The following is a 20,921-nucleotide window of genomic DNA, read 5'->3' on the forward strand; positions in this document are numbered from 1 at the left end:
ATGTTACAGGTTGAATTGTGTCCTCCAAAAAGATATGTTGAAATTCTAACACCCTGTACATGTGACTATATTTGGATATAGGGTCTTTTCAGATATAAGAAAGTTAAGATGAGGTCATTATTGTGGGCTCTAATCCAACATGACTGGTGTTATTATAAAAAGAGGAAAATGCCATGTGAAAACAGAGACACAGGCAGAAGCGAGCCATGTGATAATGGAGGCAAAGATTGGGGTGATGTGTCTGTAAGTCAATAATGCCAAGGTTGCCAACAAATGCCAGAAGCTAGAAGAGGCAAGGAAGGATTCTCCCCTACAAGTGGAAGAGGGAGCATAACCCTACTGAAACCATGATTTTGAACTTTAGAGCTTCCAGAAACTTGAAACAATAAATTTCTGGTTTTAAGCCACCCAAGTTGTGATGTCAGCCTGTATGTCAGCCCTAGGAAACTAATACAAAGGACATCTATGCAAAACCTATAACTAAATTACATTCCTGGTGAAATAATGAACATTTTCCCTCCTAAGATAGAAACGAGGTGAGGATGTCTACTCTCACCATTTTTATTCAACATTGTACTCGAGTCCTAACCAATATGGCTAGGGGAAAAAAGGCACAAAGATTGAGAAAAAGAGTAAAACTGTCTTTGTTCTCAGATGGCATGAGTATATTTTAGAAAACCCGAGGAATCTATAAAAATACCGTGACAAAGAAATATATTAAATTTGCAAAATATAAGATTAATTTTCCAAAATCAATTGTATGCCTATATACTACCAGTAAAGAATTGGAAAATAACATAAATGATAAGTGCAATAACATCAAAAACATAAAACACTTAGGAATAACTCCATCAAAAAATATGCAAAACCTCTGCACTGAAACCTACAAAATATTGGTGAGAGGAATTAAAGAGCTAAAAAAAAAGGAGATCTTGGGGCGCCTGGGTGGCTCAGTCGGTTAAGCGTCCGACTTCAGCTCAGGTCACGATCTCGCGGTCCGCGAGTTCGAGCCCCGCGTTGGGCTCTGGGCTGATGGCTCAGAGCCTGGAGCCTGCTTCCGATTCTGTGTCTCCCTCTCTCTCTGCCCCTCCCCCGTTCATGCTGTGTCTCTCTCTGTCTCAAAAATAAATAAACGTTAAAAAAAAATTAAAAAAAAAAAAAAGGAGATCTACCACGTTCATGGGCTTAAATTCAATACTGTTAAGACCTCAGTTTTCCCCAAATTGCTCTCTAGATTCAACTCAAACCCAATTTATATTTAACAGGTTTTGTTTTGTAGAAATTGATAAGCCAATTCTAAGGTTGTATGGATCTAGAAGGGCCAGAATTATCTTGAAAAAGAAGAAAAAGATTTACACCACCTGATTTAAGACTTAATAGAGATCTACAGTTAAGATAATGTGAAGTAGCATAAGGATAGAAAAAAAATAGAGGAATGTAACAGAACAGAGTGCAGAAATAAGCCACTATATAAAGTGTCAATTGATTTTGAAAAAAGTGCCAAGGGCAATCCAATAGAAAAAGGAGCTTCTTAAATGAACGATCCTGGAACATCTAGACAACTGTATAGAAAACAAAACAAAACAAAACAAAACCTCTACTCCTATACACAAAAAAACAACTAAAAATAGATCATAGACTTATATGTAAAGCCTAAATCTACAAAGTTCCTAGAAGAAAACATACTCAAATAGCTTCACAATTTCAGGGTGGACAACGAGTTTTTAGCCAAAACCCTGAAAGTGCTAACCATAAAATTAAAAACCGATACATTGAACTGTATCAAAACTATAAACTTCTGCTCGCCGTAAGGCAAAGTTAAGAAAACGAAAAGCCCAGCCACAATCTGGGAGGAAATATTCACAATAAATATATATGCCGAAGGACTTGTCTTCAGAATATACAATGAACTCCTACGAATCAATCGTAAAAAAGATAATCCAACTTCTAAAACGACCGAAAGACTTCAGCAGACAGTTCACAAAAGAAGTTATACGAAGGATCAATACCGTAAGAAAACATACTCAACATCATTCGTCATCGGGGAAAGGCAAATCAAAATCACAATAAGATATAACTTGTTATATCAACTAAAATTGCCAAAATTAGACCGGCTGACAGCACCAAATGTTGGTGAAATTGTGGAGCCACTGGAACTCTCATACCTTGCGGGTGGAAGGGTAAAGGGATACAATCCCATTCCTAGGCAGTAGGATACCAAGGTGGGGGCAGGGCCGTGTGACTGGTCTGGCCCAGGTCAGGCCGCAAGGGGGTGCAATATCTGTGGAGAATTTAAAAACAATAATAAGATGAAACCAACTAAACTTGGCTCACTTTATATTATTTCTAAACAATGTCATGTGATAAAGTATGCCTGTCTGCTGGAGTGGACCATTCCCACCTCACCCTTTGTGATGTTCTTTATTCAAGACAAGTGACAATAAATGTCAACCAAAAGTGCCGTGTACACAAATGTTCACAGCACCTTTATTCATTATAGCCAATGATGGAAAGCAACCCAAATATCCATAACCAGGAATTTGGATAGACGACTGCAGTCTGCTAACAAAATGGAATATTACTCAGCAATAAAAAAAAAGAATAAAGTATGGGTAAATTTCATAAACATTGTGAGGATTTGGCAGGTGGAAGGTTTAATGTGATTAGGTCCTTGGTTGCAAAGTTGCATCTAAGGGCTTTCTGTTTTCTGCCACAGGGATTAATATAATGCTTGATACGCAGGGGCACTTAGGAAACTTTCTTTTTTTATTTTATTATTATTATTTTAATTTTTAGAAAGAGAGTGTGAATTGGGGAGAGGGGCAGAGGGAAAGAGAGAGAGAGAGAGAATGAGAATCTCAAACAGGTTCCATGCTCAGCACAGAACCCGATCCCACAATCCTGGCATCGTGACCTGAGCCAAAATCAAGAGTTGGTTGTTCAACCTACTGAGCCAACCAGGCTCCCTGAAAAACACTTTCTGAATGGAGGAATGTATGTTGGGGATGCTGAGTGGGAATCTAACCAAGGGTTGGGACTTAACTTCTTCAAACACCAAGATTCATCTAGGAGTTCTTAGAGTTGGTTAACAAGAGTCCACAGCCCGTTCCTCTCTGGCTCTTGTCCAAACCAAATTTGTCTCCAAATTATCTTCTTCCACCTTCCCTTTCCCTCTCCCAGTTCCCCAGGACAGTGGCCTTAGCATCAGTTCAACCTTCCTTCTTAACATGTTTGTCCTCAAGTCTGATAAATTCATCCAAGACCTGAACCAGGATGGTGGAGTCTGGGATGTGGGTACCCAGGGCTCAACACAGCCACTCAAGACCTGACAGGTAGGACAGGTCAGTGGAGGGCTTCAGACTGTCCTCAGCAAGCTTTCAGACTCCTCTAACTTCCCCTATCACCCCAACTGCAGAGCCAAAAGCCAGTGTTCAGCCCAAGGCTGTGTGTGTGTGTGTGTGTGTGTGTGTGTGTGTGTGTGTGTGTGTGTGTTGCTGGGTGTTGTCTCCAGTCCAGTCTGGTCCAGGAACAGTAAGGAAAGATCCAGGGTTGGGGGGACAAGAGACGCTCCAGTAACACAAGCCCCTGGTCTTACACAATACCAGTGAGGCTTTGCAGAGGCAGTCTTGTCTGGGACCCAAGCCTCCAGACACCCACCCCGCCCATCCTCCCACCACACTAGATCCTTCTGGATAGGGGAGAAATGGGCAACAGGGCTTGGCACTCACTAACCGACGCTGCAGGCTGCCCTTCTTTCTCTACTCCCAGCATCCTTAGCACGCATCCCCAGAGCCCCTCAGGAAGGTTCTACAGGAATGAAAAATGAAGGAAAAGGGATGATGGAGAATGAAAAGAGACGTGGATGGATGCAGGATGCAGGCAAGCAGTTGGACACCTGGCCTTGAAGCCTCCTCCTGGGTCAGGACAGGTGGGGAGCAGTGGGGACAGGTGCAGTAGGGGCAGTCAGTGTTTCCAAAGAGGACGGTATGAAAGGGAGCAGGAGAGACGGGGCATTTGTGTAGAAGGTGCATTTGCTGGGCAAACATTCTTTTAACAAAGGCTGTGTTACGGGGATGCTGGTCTCGGAGAGGAAGCTAGAAGGAAAAAGTCTGCGAGAGGGGCTTAGTCCATGGGTGATTGGGTGGATGGATGAATGGAGTGAGTGAGTGAGTGAGTGAGTGAATGAGCGAGTGTGTGAGTAAACCTCAGCCCTCCCTCGAACGGAGCAGAGCGCCCGGCAGGTGTCACTGCGCGCCCCAGGGGCTGGAAGGGGGCGCAGGCGCGGCCAGCGCCAAGACCCTCCTGTGGGGGGCGGGGCGGACTGGGGGCGGGGCTAGGGGGAGGGACGCGAACACCGTCCAAACTTCCGGTGCCTGCGGAGCGCGGAGAGGCGGCTGCACAGATAGAGGCTGCACGGGCAGAGGCTGCAGGGCGGACGCGCGGCCGGGCGCAGCCATGGTGAAGATCAGCTTCCAGCCCGCCGTGGCCGGCATCAAGGGCGACAAGGCCGACAAGGCTTCGGCCTCGGCGTCGGCCGCGGCTCGGGCCCCGGCCGCTGAAATCCTGCTGACGCCGGCTCGGGTAAGAGGGGCCGGGGGTCGAGGCGCGCCCCGCCGGCCCCGGGAACTGCTCTAGGTGCATCGGGGTCCGGGAGCCGTGATCGGAGTGGAGTGAGGGTCCGCAATGGGCCATTCATCCCAGAGTGGGGAGGGGGCTTGGGTCCTCTCTTAAAACGGCAACCGAAAGCAAAAGTCCGAAGAGTGGGAGGGGTCCGAGTCACAGGTCCCCAAGGAGGGAAACGCTCGAGGTCTCTTCCAAAAGTGGAGGGGCTAGGCGGCTGGCCCCAAGACAGGGGAAGGGGTTGGTAGAAATAAGTTGGAGGAATGTTGGTGGGGGGTATGCGTCTGGTTCTAATCAAGGAGGAGGGGCCGAGAGAGTCGAGTCCCCCGGTGGGGGATGGGAGAGGGGTTGGACTGGGTTTCCCCAAACTGGGGGTGGGTCATGATTGGTAGGGAATGGCGGGGCGGGGGGCGGGGGGAGTCTGGTGCCAACGAAGGAGGAGGGGCCATTGATTTCGTCCCTAATGGGGGGGATGCTGTGGGGGGCGGGGAATGTGCTGCTGGTCTGCACCTAAATTGGTGGACAAGAAAGTGAAGAAATGGAAATAAGCCAGAACCGGCCCGGCTGCACGTTTGGGATTCGAGGTTCGAAATTATGAGGCCAGGCGCCCTGATTTCCCCCACCCCATGCCGTCTGGGTCTCCCTGCTCCCGGCTTCCTTCCTCTCCCGGCTCTCGTTCTGGGCGGCTCTCTCCATCCCGCCGGGAGGCTCCCCCACTGCCCCGGTGCCCTCCCGCATCCTGGAGGCTCTTTGTGGGGGCGGGCCTCGGTGCAGCCCGCCCCCTCCGGCGTCCTCCCCCTCCTCCCCCTTCCCTCCTGCCTGGGGGAGAGAAGGCATTTCCGCCAGTGGAAAACTGTCTGAGCTGCGTGGAGTCTGACCCGGAGAGGGCAGGACGCGTGGCGGGCAGGGAGGCGAGGGGAGGGAGAGCTGGTCCGGCCAGGCTGTATTGTGCCCCGGCAAAGGTGTCCACGTAACCGTCGGTAACCGTCGGCTGCGGCGGTCTTCGGGCGCGCCAAGCAGTCCCGTCGAGACTGGACTTGCGACGTCTTTGTCCACTCCCCTTCTCTTCCCCCTGCTGGCTTCTGAGGAGTCTTCCTCAGGGCAAGATCCCTCCCCAAGTTTTGTGGCTCAGACTCAACCCTGCCTGGAGTATTCTGGGGGCTGCGGGACAGGGGGGGAAACCTGGGCCCTGCTGGAGGGCACCCTGGAGAGGGGCCTCAGGTGGGTGTCACAGCCCCAGCAGAGACCCTGAGTGTGAAATGCACCGAGCAGCCTCAGGCCAGCTCCCTTGCCCTGGTGTGGTCACTGCATCATCCAGGACCACCTGGGCTGGGTTGGGGGGTTGCTCTGCACCCCCAACCAGAGCAACTCAGTCTTTATCCGATGTTTAGATGGGAGGGGACATTCCGTATTTGAAGACCATGGTCTGCAGCTTTAAAAGTTTGCAAGGGTCTCTTCAAGGTTCTTTCCTCCCTTCACCAAGGAGCCCACCTCCTCCCCTCCTCCCAGCCCAGGGAGGGAGTGGGGATGGGACCTGGCTGGCCCCTCTCTTCTCCCAGGGCCTGCTGCCCAGCTCAGGCCTGGAATTCAGGACCCTGCTTCTGAGAGCTACAGGCTTCAAGCGGAAGGGGAAACCAGCCAGACAGTAGGAGGATGTAATTCAGACTCTGAGAAGGTCCACCAAATTTCACCGGAGTGGCACATTCTCCAGCAGCCTCCTGATGGTGCCGGGCTAGATGGCAGATGCCAGCATCCCCTTGGCAGTAACTGACAACCAGCTTCTGGCTCTGACATCGGGCATCGTCTTTTCCCCCTCACCCAGTGTGAAGTGGAAATCTCAACACCTTCCTGGTGCTGTTTGGAATGGCCTTGGGCCTGATGAGCCAGCCTCCTCTCCCAAACCTTGTTAGCTGGGCGGGTCCCCTAGCTGTCTTCATTGGCAAGGAGGAGCACTGGGGGCCCAGGAGGAGGATTAACCCCCCCCCCACACACACACACACACCACCACCACTAGGACAGAAGTGCATAGCAGTAAACTATCGCAGCTTCCCGAGGCCCTGTTGGATGTTGCCTGTTGGCTCTGACAGTTGCCTGATGGAACTGGAGTGGGGAAGAGAGTTCACGACTCTGAGCCCGATGTGCCCTCACCTGGCCAAGGGGCACACTTCTCACGTCCAGTAACCAGAGGGCGTAGATCAAGTCCCCTCTCCTGCCTCCGGCAGCGAGCGCAGCAGGCACCCAGCATTCAGACACAGTGCCACCATTATTAGGGTACCATTTATTAGAAGGAGAAGGTGGGTGGGACAGGCAGGCAGACTGGGAGGCCCGGCCATCTGCTTTGTCAAGACAGAGCGTTTGAGGTTTGCCCCGTGCTGATGAGGATGCGGAAGAAAGCTTTGCAGAAGGTTTCCTCTGGCTGAGGGTGACCCGAGAACCCTCCTTGGCCACTGAACTGGACTCCAAAACCAGATTTAAAGCCCTAGAAGGACCGCTTGATGAACAGATGAGTTTGCGAACGCCCTCAGCAGTGAGCTCCCCCGTGGCCGTTAGAGCAAAATGTCCACCTGTGTACAGGCTTACAGGGCCAGGGTGAGACCTCAGCAGCACCCCCACAGCGGGGCTCCCCCTGCTTCTGAGCAAAAACTGGAATACAACGAGGATTCTGTCCCCAGACCTGCTGCTGGAAGGAAGTGCCTCAGTGGGCCGGGAAGGGATGGGGGTGGGGGCCCAGCTGGGCCTCCAGCTGCCCACCCTCCCCTTGGCGCTCGCCTCTGAGATAATGAGAAGCCTGCGCTGATGGGCGACTGGCCGGAAGCCAGCTTGGAAAGTGGGTTGGCCGGGAAGCACCCCCTCTTAGCACCCTCTGGCCAGCCCTGCACCTCTCAGCCTGGCTCCCCTCTCCCGTCCATCTGCTTTTGCTTGAGTGCACACGTACACACACGCACGCACGCACACACACAGCCAGGTGTGGGCGTGTACACACGGGACTGGGCTGGGGGGCTGCAAATGGTGGGGGGGGGGGGGCTGCAAGAGGAGAGAGACATGTTCAATACCATCATCTTCTCAGCCCTGGGTAATTTTCTCCTTGGCCTTGCCTTTGATTAATGGCTCCTGTGTCGCCCCCTCCCCCAGCTGCATACCTGGGGATCAGATTTCACTTTCCGAGTCCTGGCCTCGGGCCCTTGGCAGGCGGGAGCTGGGTCTCCCAGAGTGGTTGGGGGAGGGTCCCCTGCCAGCCTGGAGGGCGGTACTGGTGGGCGTGGAGTCCTCCTGCCCCAGTGCCCCAGTACCCGCTGGCCCTGCCCGCTGAGCTGAAAAAAAGGACCTTTGTGGACAGGTGGTCCTGTTCCTGGTCCTATCTCGTGCAGGGGTGGGGGTCCCTTCGTGGTCTGTCCTGGGCCTTCCCAGAGGGGCTTTGGCTTTGGGGCACACACCACAGTGGTTTTTCTCTTCCCTCTCTATTTCCCTCTCTTTTCTATTTGCTTTTCTGGGCCGGTCCTTGCATGTTTCAAGGCTGTCAGTACCGCCAGGGAGGATGAGTTCCTCTTAGAAGAAAAAAAAATGTTTATGGTAAAATCACGGAAGCACAGCCTGGCTATCCCCCAACACACACACTCTCCAAGTTCTCTCTCCCCCAGGAGAGCTCTGTCAGCAGCCAGCTTTGCTTCTCATCCTTCGGAGCCTTTGTTCTCTAGAGTCTCATCTTGACCATCAGGACCGGAATAGATGAGAGAATGGGCCCAGCCTGGCCAAGCAAAGCAGAGGGTGGTGCAGGGGTCCACGCTGTGCTTACTCACCCGGCGTATGTCCAAGCCGCTGAGCCACACGATAGGAATGGGGTTCCACTGAGAGGGAGTCCATGAGTCCCCGTGGGCATTTGTACATAAAACATAGCTCTCTGTGCTCCTGTGGACAGTGGGCATTTGCCCACTCCCCTCACCTTTACTAGGTCTCTCTCTCTCTCTCTGTCTCTGTCTCTGTCTCTGTCTCTCTCTCTCTCTCTCTCACACACACACACACACACACACACACACACGTTGGTGCCCTTGAATCTGTGGTCTGCAGCCTAGGAAAGAAAGATGCTGAAGAAGAATGATACCAAGGAGGCCGGGCAGGAACCCCTCCCTCTCCAGCTGTCAGCCTGGGCTACAGCAAGTGCATTTCTGACTCCCCTGCCAGCCTCCTCCCAGCAGCCTGCGACTGTAGTTTAATCTGCTTGCAGTTAATTTGGGCATTGTTACTGAGAGGCTCTAGCTGGGGGGATCTCCAGGAGCCATGGGAGTCCGCTGAGTTAATGCTCCAGTTGGCTGGGTTCCCCTTGACCGCTGTGGCCCTGGCTTTGCTAAATCATTTAATGAGCGCCATTGCGGGCCTCGGTACCGTGGGCAGAGGAGGCCCGGGCCCCTCCAGGTCCCCGCACGGCTGGCTCACGTGCCCCACACGAGTGCACAGCAAAGCACTTTGCTCAGAAAGCCCAGTTGCCTTGGAGACAGTATGCAATGTTTTTCCACTTTCCAAGTGAAAGCCCCCCCAAATGTCTGGCTGCTCCATGCGGGGGTGGGGGGGCGGGGGGGCAGCATTTTCCTGAGTCTCCAGCATAAGCGAAGCAGCTCAGGGGTCTCAGGAAGCAAGCTTCTCCACAGTCCTTCCCGGTGAGCTGGACAGCCAGGAGTCCCCAGGTTCTCCGTTGTGGAGCTCAGGGCCAGGCAAGCAATGGCAGCTTCGGGGCAGGATTCAGGGGCCCTTTCTCCTGCGGGGGGGGGGGGGGCAGGGAGGGGGGCTTGATGTCTGAAGTGCCTTTTGTCTCCAAGCAGGGACATCCATGGCTTCCAGTCTGCTTCCTGGCAAGCTCTGGTCCTGCTTTCCCTTCCTGCCTGCTGCTCAGCCCTGAATTTTCTGAGGTTTGGGCCCTGCAGGCAGGAGGGGTGTGGGCTTAGGGAGGGGAGCAGGGCAGCTGAGCCTCAGGCACGCACTAGGGGGCGTCAGTAAAGGTGGGATAGGGAGCTCTGTGTTAGCCCCAGACACGTGAGGGGTATGTCCCCACACACCTAGGACAGCCGGGGATCCTCAACCTTCACAGTGACCCCCACAGAGTAGGGACGGAGAGTGGTATCCAGGGGGCCTGCTGGAGGCTGCGTTCTTCTCAGCCCTAGAGCCGAAGCTGTGCCCCAGGCACTGACCCAGCCAGAAGCAGAAAGGCTAGAAAGGCTGCTCTAAAACCAGCCTCCTTGTCTGTGAACTTCGTTGTGGAGCAGGCCCTCAGGCTCTTGCTTGTGGCCCATTGGCTTTGTTTTGTTTTGTTCTTTTTAAAAGCAGTTCTCACAAGCTGGCTTCTCTGGTTTTCTGACCGCATGGCCAGGGTGCAGTCTCTACAGCTGGCCCTGGCATTGGCCCTGAAAAGGAAAGTTTCAGCTGATAAAGATCTGCTATTTTTATCTAGCACTTCATCCTTGACAAAGGGCTCTCGGGTTCCTGGTCTCCTTCAATCCCTGCCTCTTCACACTTCCTGAGAGATGCTCCCCTCCCGGGGGATCCCGGCCCCCGCTGAGGCCTCTCTCAACTTGGGGCCACCACTCACCCCACTGTCTGTGAACGTCCAGCCCCAGGGGCAGGATCCACAGCTGGCACGACAGCCTGACCTGTCTCCTGGGTCTGCCGCCGGGGGAAGAGCAGAGACGCCACGACCCTCCTCCACAGAGGCCCCTGGGTGGCGGGTGCCTCGTGGCACTTTGGCTGTCAGGCTGCCCCGTCCTGCGCTGCTCCTGGGAGCCCGTTGAAAGTCAAAACCATTATAATCCCCTGGCTCCTGTCGGACCTTGGTTAGAGGGCCCGAGCGTGTGGAGGAGATGCCAGCCAAGTGGGAGGTCTCATGAATTTACCTCTCTGGTCTGGATCACAGGACCCCTGCAGCAGGGCCGGGCTGGGGAGGGTCCCCAGGCCTGCAGAGGGGCTCAGCTAGTGAGTTTGGCACAATGGGTTTGACCTCCCACCCGCGCCAGGCGACCTCCCCCGAGGGCAGACTGCGGCGTTGGGGAACAAGATGGGCCGGGGCACCTGTCTGTCCTGTGTCTGTCCCATGGTGCAGAGGCGGGGGACCAGCTGGTCTGGTGATGGGTGTGCCCAGTGAGGGGGAGGGTCCTCGTGGTATTTTCGTCCTTTTCCTGGGCTTTGAGGGTGTGTGGGAGAGCGGGAGGCATTTGCCCCATCTGATGGTTACCCCTCCACTCCCTGAGGCCTGGGCCCCATGCCCTGTATGCTGTAAGCCAGGAGGCCTCAGGGATTGGGGCCGGGGCATCACAACAGGCCGTGCCTCACCCCCACCAGGCCAGGCCTCCTGTGCTGGGCTAAGAGATAAGGGCTTCTCCAGGGTAACTTGGACCTGAACTGTGTCCCCAGCCCCCCAGCGTAAAGGGAGACAGGAAACCTGGCACAAAAGGGGCTAAGCAGACAGTTTGTGGCTTACGTGGAGACCGGAACTCCTTCCCTTCACCCACCCTGCCTCAGCTCCTGGAGGGTGGGGAGTCCTTGGGCCTGGACTCTGACCTCACCATGGCTGTGCCTGGACACCATGGAGGAGGGTGTGAAGGGTGGACAGTGGAGGCCGAGACAGGCCTGGGCTTTTGCAACATCTCCCAGGGTGGGTGAGGGCCCGGGTTTGGGCAGGGGTGCAAGGGAGGACGTGCACAAACAAGAGAGATGGCCAAGGCTCATTAAGAGCCTGAATCCTTAGACTCTCAGTCCAGTGCTCTGGGTAAAGCGGTGTCACTGAGATCTACGCACACACCTTCGTCCACCAGCCCAGACCCGTGTGCCCTGAAGTTCGGTCAGTTGAACTTGCTGCTTCTTGGCAGACCTGTGGCTACTGTTCTGAGCCCAAGTCTGGCTTCCCCAGAGCAGGTTCTGTCCAGGAGCCTCCAGACTTCAGCCTTCAGGCTTCACTCCTGACAGCCTATTTAACACTGCCAGCCGGTGCCTGTGCGGGGCCGTAGCTGAGCTGTGCCCAGCATGGATCGCAGGCTTAGGGCCGCCGGGTCCAAGGGAGACCAGCACCGTGCCCAGACCCCATGCGCCTCCTGGAGCCTCTGTTTCCATCAGCCGGTGACTACTCCCTGCCATGGCCTTCTGGGGGGAGCCCAGCAGGCACCTCCCGCTGCCCCAATTCCAGCCCACCCTGTGCACCCCAGCTTTCGGGTGGATCCAAAGCCTTCTCTGGCTCCCAGCCTGCCCAGTGCACCCCATTTCCTATAGGTTCCCAGGTCTGGTGCAGTTATTAAGGCCACATCTGTGCTTCCCCCATTCTGTGATGAAGAGTATATATCGTGGTCACAGCTGGCATTATAAAGGGTACTAATGGCATGGATAATCCAAACCTGCCCGCTTAATCCCAGTGGGTCGTTATGTATGGCTTTGATGCGGGTCTCAGTTTTTCTTTACCTGGGAGGAAGCTGGGAGGACCCTGGGGGGGCATCCCTTCCAGATGATGCTCGTGTGTCCCCGGCCCCGTTCTCCTCTCCCCTTTTTCCCAAGGCTCGCTCCCGGCCAGCAGGGTGAGATCTCCCTTCCGGGAAGGGGGTGGGAGGGTCCCCAGAGGTGCGGGACCACCATCTATCTGGCTGACCCAGCACTGCTGTCCACAGGAGGAGCGCCCCCCCCACCACCGCTACAAGAAGGGGGGCTCTGTGGGCGGCGTGTGCTACCTGTCGATGGGCATGGTCGTCTTGCTCATGGGCCTCGTGTTCGCCTCCGTCTACATCTACAGATACTTCTTCCTCGCACAGGTGAGGCCAGGCGGGAGGGAGGCACGGGGCTCGGGGAAAGGCTTGTGAGGAGGGGGGACAGCAGGTGACCTGCCCCCAGATGGGAGTGAATGCCCAGCCAAGCACCAAAGACCCGCATCCTCCCTCCATGGGGCCTCCTTGGGCTCATGCCAGCCTCTTGCCTGGTCCCGGAGACAGAACTGGAGCCCCGCCCTCTGACCCCCACGGACCCTGGTAGAGTGTCCTTAGCCATGTCTTCAGACACACCTGAGGCCACCCAGGAGCTCTCCCAGGAACACAGTTAGTGGCGGGCGAGCTGGGACTGGAATCCATCGCCCCTTCCCACAGTGTTACCCTGGAGTGTTACCACCAGAAACTCAGATCCAGCAGAAATCGGAACTCTGTGATCCCTCTAGAGCTGGACCCTGTGGCCGAGGGTCATGCCTTGGACGTTTGCTTGGGTCACAAAACAAGGAAGGCAGAGAGCCGGATAGTGGATGGATGCACCCCCACCTCCCGCAAGGGGTGGCCTCCGCCTGTGACAGCACCCCCGTTATCTACTCACACAGCCAAGTAGGGGCATGAAGCTGGGCGGGAGGACTGGTCATGGTCACGGTGACCTTGCGATCAGCCCAGATCTGGGGAGGGAGACAGTTGCCACCAAGGGAGTTAAATTAAAGCTCAAAAGAATAACCGTAAGTGCACTGAACAGGGAATTTCAGAGTGACAAAGAAGCTGAGAATTGCCAGTCATTTATGACCCAAGTGACCTCCCACCCTCAAGCATTGGCTTTTCGCTTTGTTACTTAGTTTTTCCATGATGGAAATTACTGAAGAGTTTTTGTATTCCATGTGACTTTCCCCTAGAAACCTCAGCTCCCACACACCTGCCGACTTCCCTTTTTTTTTTGGCTCCCCCCCGCCACCGCCTCCCCATCTTCCCCCTCCACGGCCAGCTCCCCGCGTGTTCCCGGTTCTCCCTTTCCCATGGGAGTCCTCTCCTGGGCCCTTTCCTGTGGCCCTTAGGAGCCTGCCTGGCTCCTGGTCCCCTCTGTCCCCAGCCCCAACTTGTGCCCTCCTGGGGCTTCTCACCCCACCCCAACTGCTGGGGACTAGGGGAACCTCAGAGCGGCCTCCGAGTCCGTGCCCCGGACAGTATGATTCATGCGCGATGATTCATGCTCTGGGAGAACTTACACTGCAACAGAAAGGGGAATTCTGCCCGTGACAGGCCAGGAGTCTGTACACAGATCTGGAGGAGCCCCGGAGAAGTGCACATGGGCACATCACTGGGCCTCGGTCAGGTCACACAGCCCCCCTGCCCTTGTTGATGGAGCCGTGAGGCCTGCTCTGCAGATGGAGGCACAGTGTCGCTCGTGGGGCCCGGTGTCCAGGGAAGGTGGTGGAACTTGAGTGAGGTTGCACACGGGGTTGGCTGTAGTGATGCCTCCAGAATCTTCACGCAGCTGATTTTCTCTGAGCGACTCTCCTCCCTCCTGGGCACCCAGCCTGTTCAATCCGGGGCTCCTGTGTTTGCCCCTAAGGGCCCCCCCATCCACTCCAGGCTCTTGCTTGGGGGTCTGTCCCTCTGTGGAGGGCACGTGGTGGCCGGGTCCTACCCCTGCCGATCCATCCCATTTCAGTCACAGGCTCATGGACCCAGAGGCCAGAAAAAGCCTGATGGATCACCTCGTTTCACGGATGGGGAAACTGAAGGCCAGAGAGGTTGTTCACCTGGGACCTGGCAGATCCCGCTCAACCCTCCCTGACTCCCCGTGCTCCTCAGTTTCTCCACCTGTGAAATGGGTCTCATTAGTCCCACACTTCGTGCTTGCCCAGGCCTTGCGGGTCGTGGCGCAGTGGGGTGGGCGGGGTGGCCGTGCCGGAGGTGCCGTGTGACCGGTCTGCCTGTCTCTTCCTCCACCTTGCCCAGCTGGCCCGGGACAACTTCTTCCACTGTGGCGTTCTCTACGAGGACTCCCTGTCCTCCCAGGTCCGCACTCGGATGGAGCTGGAGGAGGACGTGAAGATCTACCTCGAAGAGAACTATGAACGCATCAATGTGCCCGTGCCCCAGTTCGGCGGCGGGGACCCTGCAGACATCATTCATGACTTCCAGCGGGTGAGGCCGGCCGGGGCCGGGGCAGGAGTGGTGGAAGGGTGTCCTAAAGGCCCAGAACCCCCTTCCACCGAGGGTCGTGAGAAAGGAGAATACGAGCGCCCGTGGTACCTCCGTCTGTGACGGCAACTATGTCTGGCAGACGTCTACGGGTCCGCTTTATCAGGATTTTAAAGACCTCGCTTCTGTTGCGTAGGGGTAGCGTTTCTCACTGAATGTGAGCTAGTGTGGACGCTGGCTGTCATGGCGAGGCCGATGTTCCTTTCAGTTGGGTATTTTGCGGTGCCTTTGTTTTGAGGTAGGGCACGCCAGTCAAGCTCGTTACGTGTACAGCTTAGTGGATTTTCTCCGAGGCCCCCATGTAGTGCCACCCGGATCAAATGTGGACCTCGGCCAGCATTCCGGAAGGTTCCCTGGTGCCCTCCCCTCGCCCCAGCCAGTACCCCCTCCCCAGAGGTAACCATCCTTCGCGCTTCTGTTGCCGGTGACCGTTTTGAGGCCCGTGAAACACAGGCTCTCCAGCTATCTGTCCCCCCGAACTTGCCTCCCAGAGCTTCCTAGGGATTGTCCAGTACGATCCCTTCACTCCGTATCCTGGACAGTCTTACAGCCGAAACCCCCCAGAGAGCCAGGGACGGAGCATCTCCTGCTGAGGGTCCTGGCTGTCCGCAGGGATGCCGGGACCTCAGAGGTCTGATGGAATGCACGATTGGAACATTACTGGCTTCCCCAAACCTCAGCTCTGGGATCCCATGAGAAGAACCCTTGTAACGACCGAGGCCCTGGACAGTTGGTGTTTTTCACGTAGTAAGTGGAAGTCCCCGCAAATACAGGCTAGGAGACGAGCAGGAGCCCAGGAGCACCCGCCCGGATGTTCGGGAATCGGGGGTGCATCGCACCGGCGTGGTAGGGCTGGTGCCTCCCAGCCCACCCAGGCCAGGCCCTCGACTGCAGGGACTGACGGGGCCCCTCCTCCTGCCCAGGGGCTCACCGCCTACCATGACATCTCCCTGGACAAGTGCTATGTTATCGAGCTCAACACCACCATCGTGCTGCCCCCTCGCAACTTCTGGGAGCTCCTCATGAATGTGAAGGTGAGCAGGGGCCCCGCTGCCTCGTAGAGGCCAGGCCCGGGGCAAGGGAGCCTCCTGCTGTGGGGGTCAGGGGGCCCGGGGGCGTTGCTGTCAGCGGGGCCCAGCACCCCGGATCGGTTCCCGCCTTCTCCATCTTCCTTCTCCCACGCCCAGAGTCCACACGTCTCCTTTTCTTCTCCCCACCACGCTTCCGCTCCCTCTCCAGCTTTGTAGCCTCCTAGGCCGTGCCCCGCTTCAGCAGCGCAGGGAACAGGTGGGGTCGCCCCCCTCCCCGAGCAGCACTCCCCGTGGGAGACCAGACCCCCACACGTGCGGCACGGCGGGCACCAGTGCTTGGCACAAACGGAAGGTGCCTGGAGACGTCAGAAGGGCGAGGCCCGGGGCCTCTGGATGGGGGAGGCGGACGCGTGCGGACGGGACCCTGCCGGAGTGAGCAGCGTGGAGACGTGGGGAGCGGACAGTGGGCCAGGGGACCCCGAGGGAGGAGAGCCCCGGGTACTGAGCCGGCGCTGCGGCTTCTCCCTTCGCAGAGAGGGACCTACCTCCCGCAGACGTACATCATCCAGGAGGAGATGGTGGTCACGGAGCACGTCAGCGACAAGGAGGCCCTGGGCTCCTTCATCTACCACCTGTGCAGCGGGAAGGACACCTACCGGCTGCGGCGCCGGGCTACCCGGAGGCGTGAGTGGCCAGCTCCTCCCGTCTGGGCCCCTGCCCTGAGCTCTAAACCATCATCCGGCCGTGCCGGGCCCCGTGGCTGGAGAGCAGCCCTCCCAGAGCTCAGACGGTAGCAGCAGTAGTAACAGCTAATGGTGACTGAGCACGTCCTACGGGCCAGGCCCTGGTTTACACTCTTTATGTCCTTCTGAGACGGTGTGAGTTATCCCCACCGTCATTATTCTCGCTGTCCCTTTGAAAGATGAGGAAACGGAGGCACAGAGAGGTTCAGTAACACCCCTGAGGTCGCACAGCAGGGAAGATGGCAGAGCTGGGCTCTCACCCCTTCAGTGCACTGCCTCTCAGTGGGTCTGGGTGTCTCTCCCGGGGCTGCCTCTTCCCCCCGCCGCCCCGCCCCAGGATCCCGAGGTCCCGCGGTCCCGCTCAGGTTCCCAGTCTGATTGCCTTTGCAGCCCAGCCGCCACTGGGCCGGGACACAGTCCTCACTGAGATTTCTCTGTTCCCTCTCAGGGATCAACAAGCGAGGGGCCAAGAACTGCAATGCCATCCGCCACTTCGAGAACACCTTCGTGGTGGAGACCCTCATCTGCGGGGTGGTGTGAGGGCCTCCCCTTCCAGGCCCCGCCCTTGCCCTCTTCCTTCTTTCCCTTCTGGCCACTCCGGCCCTCCTCCTTCCCCTCGCTTAGCTTGTACTTTGGACCTTTCCATAGATGTGACGTGTCTCCTGGTTCCTTTCCAGCCCTGCCCGCCTCCCTGTACCAGAGCCGTGACCTCTTGAGGCCCCACCTCTTCTGAGCTCCCAGGTCTGGGGGACAGGAGGGCGCCACAGGGTGGTTTCTGGGACCACCATCCTGAAGTCAGGTCCGCTGGGGCCAGCCCACAGCTGCACTGGCAGCCCAGGGGGAGGGCTAGACGGAGGGACCGGGCATGTGGGGGTCCTGGGCAAGGGGACAGGGTGGGGTGTGGTATGGGGTTCAGAGATATCTGCACAGTTGGGAAAGTCCCAAAAGGCTTGTTCCTTGGACAGCACATTTCCTCCTGCGTCCAGATACCCAGCCCTGGGCTCAGGGTAGGGTCATGTGCCCAGGGATGGACCCCCCCCCCCCCCAGAGCACAAGGGAAGACGGTGTCCTGGGGCTCTCCCCCCAGGACTCCTGTCAGTGCCTTCAGCCCACCAATGGGAGCCTGGAGCGAGGGGTGGGGATGAGTCCGTCAAGCACAATCGTTCTCCGAGTGGAACCAAAGAAGGGAGGAGCCAGGGCCCCCCGCCCTGGCCCCCCAGGAGCACAAGTGGGGTCCTGCAGCCATGGCCACGGGAAGGGGACAGAGCGAGGTGGGCGGCCTTGCGGGGCTGAGCGCTGAGCAGAGACGAGGGGGTGGGCTCGTTGCTTTCTCCAAGCTTGGAGCTGTTTGAGAAGATAATGTGGGGGGAAGGGAGAGCCACCTGGTACTTGTGCACCCTGCCTCCCCCTCGTTCTGAAATTCCGTCCCCCGGCTTTGGAGGAATGCAGCCTTTTTTCCCTTTTCCTTCTCACTTTTGCATGTTTTTACTGATCATTCAATATGCTAACCGTTCTCAGCCCTGAGCCTTGAAAAGGAGGCTTCGACGCCTCCAGCCAGACTTAGGTGCTCTCTGGAGATGAAAGTCTTAAATGCTTTGTATATTTTCTCAATTAGATCCCTTTTCAGAAGTGTCTGTAGAACAATAAAAATGTTTGACTTCTGACGTTGACTTGGGAGCAGTGGGTAGGGGAGGGCGCCGGGCAGGTGCACCCCATCCCGCAGGCTGGCCGGGGGTGCCTGGATGCGGAGGGCGGGGAGGCCAGCAGAGGTTCAGCCAAGGAGCATCCGTGTCCCCTCAGTCCCCTTCAGTCCTCACACCAGGCCGAGCCGGGTCGAGTCACATTTTACAGGAAGAGTAGACCTGGAGTAGACTTGAAGACCGGAAGTAACTTGCCCAAGGTCATGGCTGCTTTTAAGTGCCTTTAAACCATCGTGTTTAGTTCTGCACGGAAGATGACATCATTATTGCTTGTCCTTAAGCACAAGGATGATGTAGTGTTCTTCGCAGTTTCGGGGCAATTAGTAACCACCTCGGTGGGTCCGAGCTGAGGTTGGCATGAGTCACAGGGTCTCATTCTACAGACGAGGTGGTAGGAGAGCTTCCTGGAACTTTGGCGGGGTGGACCCAGCGGGACCGGGGTGAGGGTGGGTGCCTACATCTTTGCCACTGGTCTGGCTCAATAAACCTGTGAGGGACATAAATGACTCAAGTTTGCAGACACACCTTGTTCTCAAAGGCAATCTTGGGAAGACGTCAATCTGCATGCAATGCAATCACAATTAAAATGCTGACAGGATTTATTGTTTAACTTGACAAGTTTCTTTTGGGAAAGTAAACATGGGGAATAGTCTGGAAGTCCTTATAAGGGGAAAGAACAGCCTCCAGGTATTAAACATCATAAACTACTATAATTAAAGAGTTCCACGTAGCAAAGGAAAAGGTCAACGGGACTCAGTGGAGGGTCTGGAAATGGTCTTAAATATGAGGATATTTAATGGGGCACATGTGGGGTTTTTTTTTAAGTGCAGTTATTTATTTTGAGAGAGTGCGTGTGCACAAGGGGAGAGGCAGAGAGAGAGGGAGAGAATCCCAAGCAGGCTCCACACCGTCAGCGCAGAGCCTGATGCAGGGCTCGAACTCACAAACCGTGATATGACATCACGACCCGAGCCAAAATCAAGAGTCAGACGCTTAACCGACCATGCCACCCAGGCACCCCTGTTGTTGTTGTTGTTGTTGTTTTAATGTTTATTTATTTTGAGAGGGAGAGGGGGAGAAAAAGAATCCCAGGCAGGCTCTCCACTGTCTGCACAGAGCCCAATGTGGCCTCGAACTCACAAACCATGAGGTCATGGCCTGAGCTGAAATCAAGAGTTGGACACTTAGCCAACTGAGCCACCGAGGTGCCCCCTGGGTTTTTTTTGTTGTTGTGTTTTGGTTTTTTTTAATGGAACAACTGGCTAGCCATTTTGACAAAAATTAACCTGGATCCTACTTTCCAGTAATAATATTAATTCTGCATAAACCAAGATTTTTAAGTATGAAATGAAGCCATAAAAGTACTTAAATGATTTAGAAGAATCTTAGAGGAGGGAAGACCTAAGTATGATACCCACCAATTACAACTTGGACTATGAAAAACTAGAATTTATGGACAGCAAAATATACCACAAAGTCAAAAGGTTTTTAAGGGGCACTGGGAGAGATGTTTTTGAAACTTAGGACACTTTAAAAAGGGCTATTTTCCTGATAGGCAACATTTTTATAAATCATGAAAAATGAACAACCCAATAGATAAACAGGCAAAGAATATGAACAGGCAGTTCACAGTAAGGGAAATATAAATGGATCATTGCTTAAGCATGAAAAGATGTTTAATTGCACGTACATAGAAAATACAAATCAAAATTAGGAAGATGCATTTTTGCAAGTCAGGTGAAGCTTTTTCTTTTTGGTTAAATATGTTACACTGCGAAGCATTTACTACATACAAAATGCTGTATATAAATCACTAGTATGTAGGGGCGCCCGGGTGGCTCAGTTGGTTAAGCGTCCGACTTTGGCTCAGGTCATGATCTCACAGTTCCGTGAGTTCAAGCCAGGCCTCGGGCTCCGTGTGGACAGCTTGGAGCCTGGAGCCTGCTTCTGATTCTGTGTCTCCCTCTCTCTCTGCCCCTACCCCACCTGTGTGCTCTCTCTCTCTCTCTCTCTCAAAAATAAATAAACATTCAAGAAAGTTTAAATCACTGGTATGGAAGTTATAAAGCATCATGACCAATGTGTTTCTGGAAACCCACCAGCCAACTAATGAAACAAAAGATGCCAATAACACTGGTTTTCTTGCATTCACTTCTCCATTTGCTGCTGCCTAACAAACCACCGCAGAACTTCATGGCCTGGTTCCGAGGGATGGCCGAGTTTGACCAGCTCTCACTGGCTGCTCACTCCTGCTTTGCATGCAGCTGAGAGCTTGGCTGGACTCCGCATCCAAGGTGCCACTCCCATCCTGGCCTGGCTCAGCATGGCCTCCAAGCAATAGCCTGGCCTTTCTTACAGTTTGGCAACTGAGCTCCCAGAGAGAGGGAGCCAGGGACTTCAGTCCTCATAAGGCGTGCAATCCAAAGTTCCAGAATATTAGTTCATTGCATTGTTGGTCAAAGCAAGTTACAAAACCAGCCCTGACTTAAGTGGAGGGGAAGTGGACCACCCCCAGATGTGAGGAGAAGCATTCATGCTCAGGGACGCAGGGAATGTTGGCTCCCATGTTCGGGGACCCCCACAGCATCCCAGCTTCTACCCTCCACATCCCTCACCTCCATATCCTGTGAGGGACATTAAAGCACCTCTATTCTCTGGGGTGCCTGGGTGGCTCAGTCGGTTAAGCAACAGACTCTTGGTTTTGGCTCAAGTTCTTGAGATCTTGAGATCTCACAGTTCTGTCGGGCTCTGCACTGACAGCATGGAGCCTGCTTGAGATTCTCTCTCTCTCTCAAAATAAATAAACTTAAAACAAAAAAAGACACATCCATTTTTAGAGCTAAAGACCACCATGAAAATATGTCAATTTCCCATGTATTAGCCAATCTCTTT

At 55.0% G+C, this 20,921-nt stretch overlaps 1 protein-coding gene across 1 annotated transcript; it reads left to right on the plus strand.

Moving 5' to 3' along the window:
* The first annotated feature begins 4,369 nt into the window (after window positions 1-4,369).
* On the plus strand, window positions 4,370-17,990 carry ITM2C (integral membrane protein 2C). The gene is made up of 6 exons (XM_042995606.1): window positions 4,370-4,581; window positions 12,258-12,398; window positions 14,310-14,498; window positions 15,479-15,589; window positions 16,120-16,270; window positions 16,778-17,990. Exons 1-6 carry the CDS (start codon window positions 4,456-4,458, stop codon window positions 16,867-16,869), a joined length of 810 nt encoding a protein of 269 aa, XP_042851540.1. The 5' UTR covers window positions 4,370-4,455; the 3' UTR covers window positions 16,870-17,990.
* The last annotated feature ends 2,931 nt before the right edge of the window (window positions 17,991-20,921 follow it).

The sequence above is a fragment of the Panthera tigris genome, chromosome C1, assembly GCF_018350195.1.
Source record: "Panthera tigris isolate Pti1 chromosome C1, P.tigris_Pti1_mat1.1, whole genome shotgun sequence".
NCBI lineage: Eukaryota > Metazoa > Chordata > Mammalia > Carnivora > Felidae > Panthera > Panthera tigris.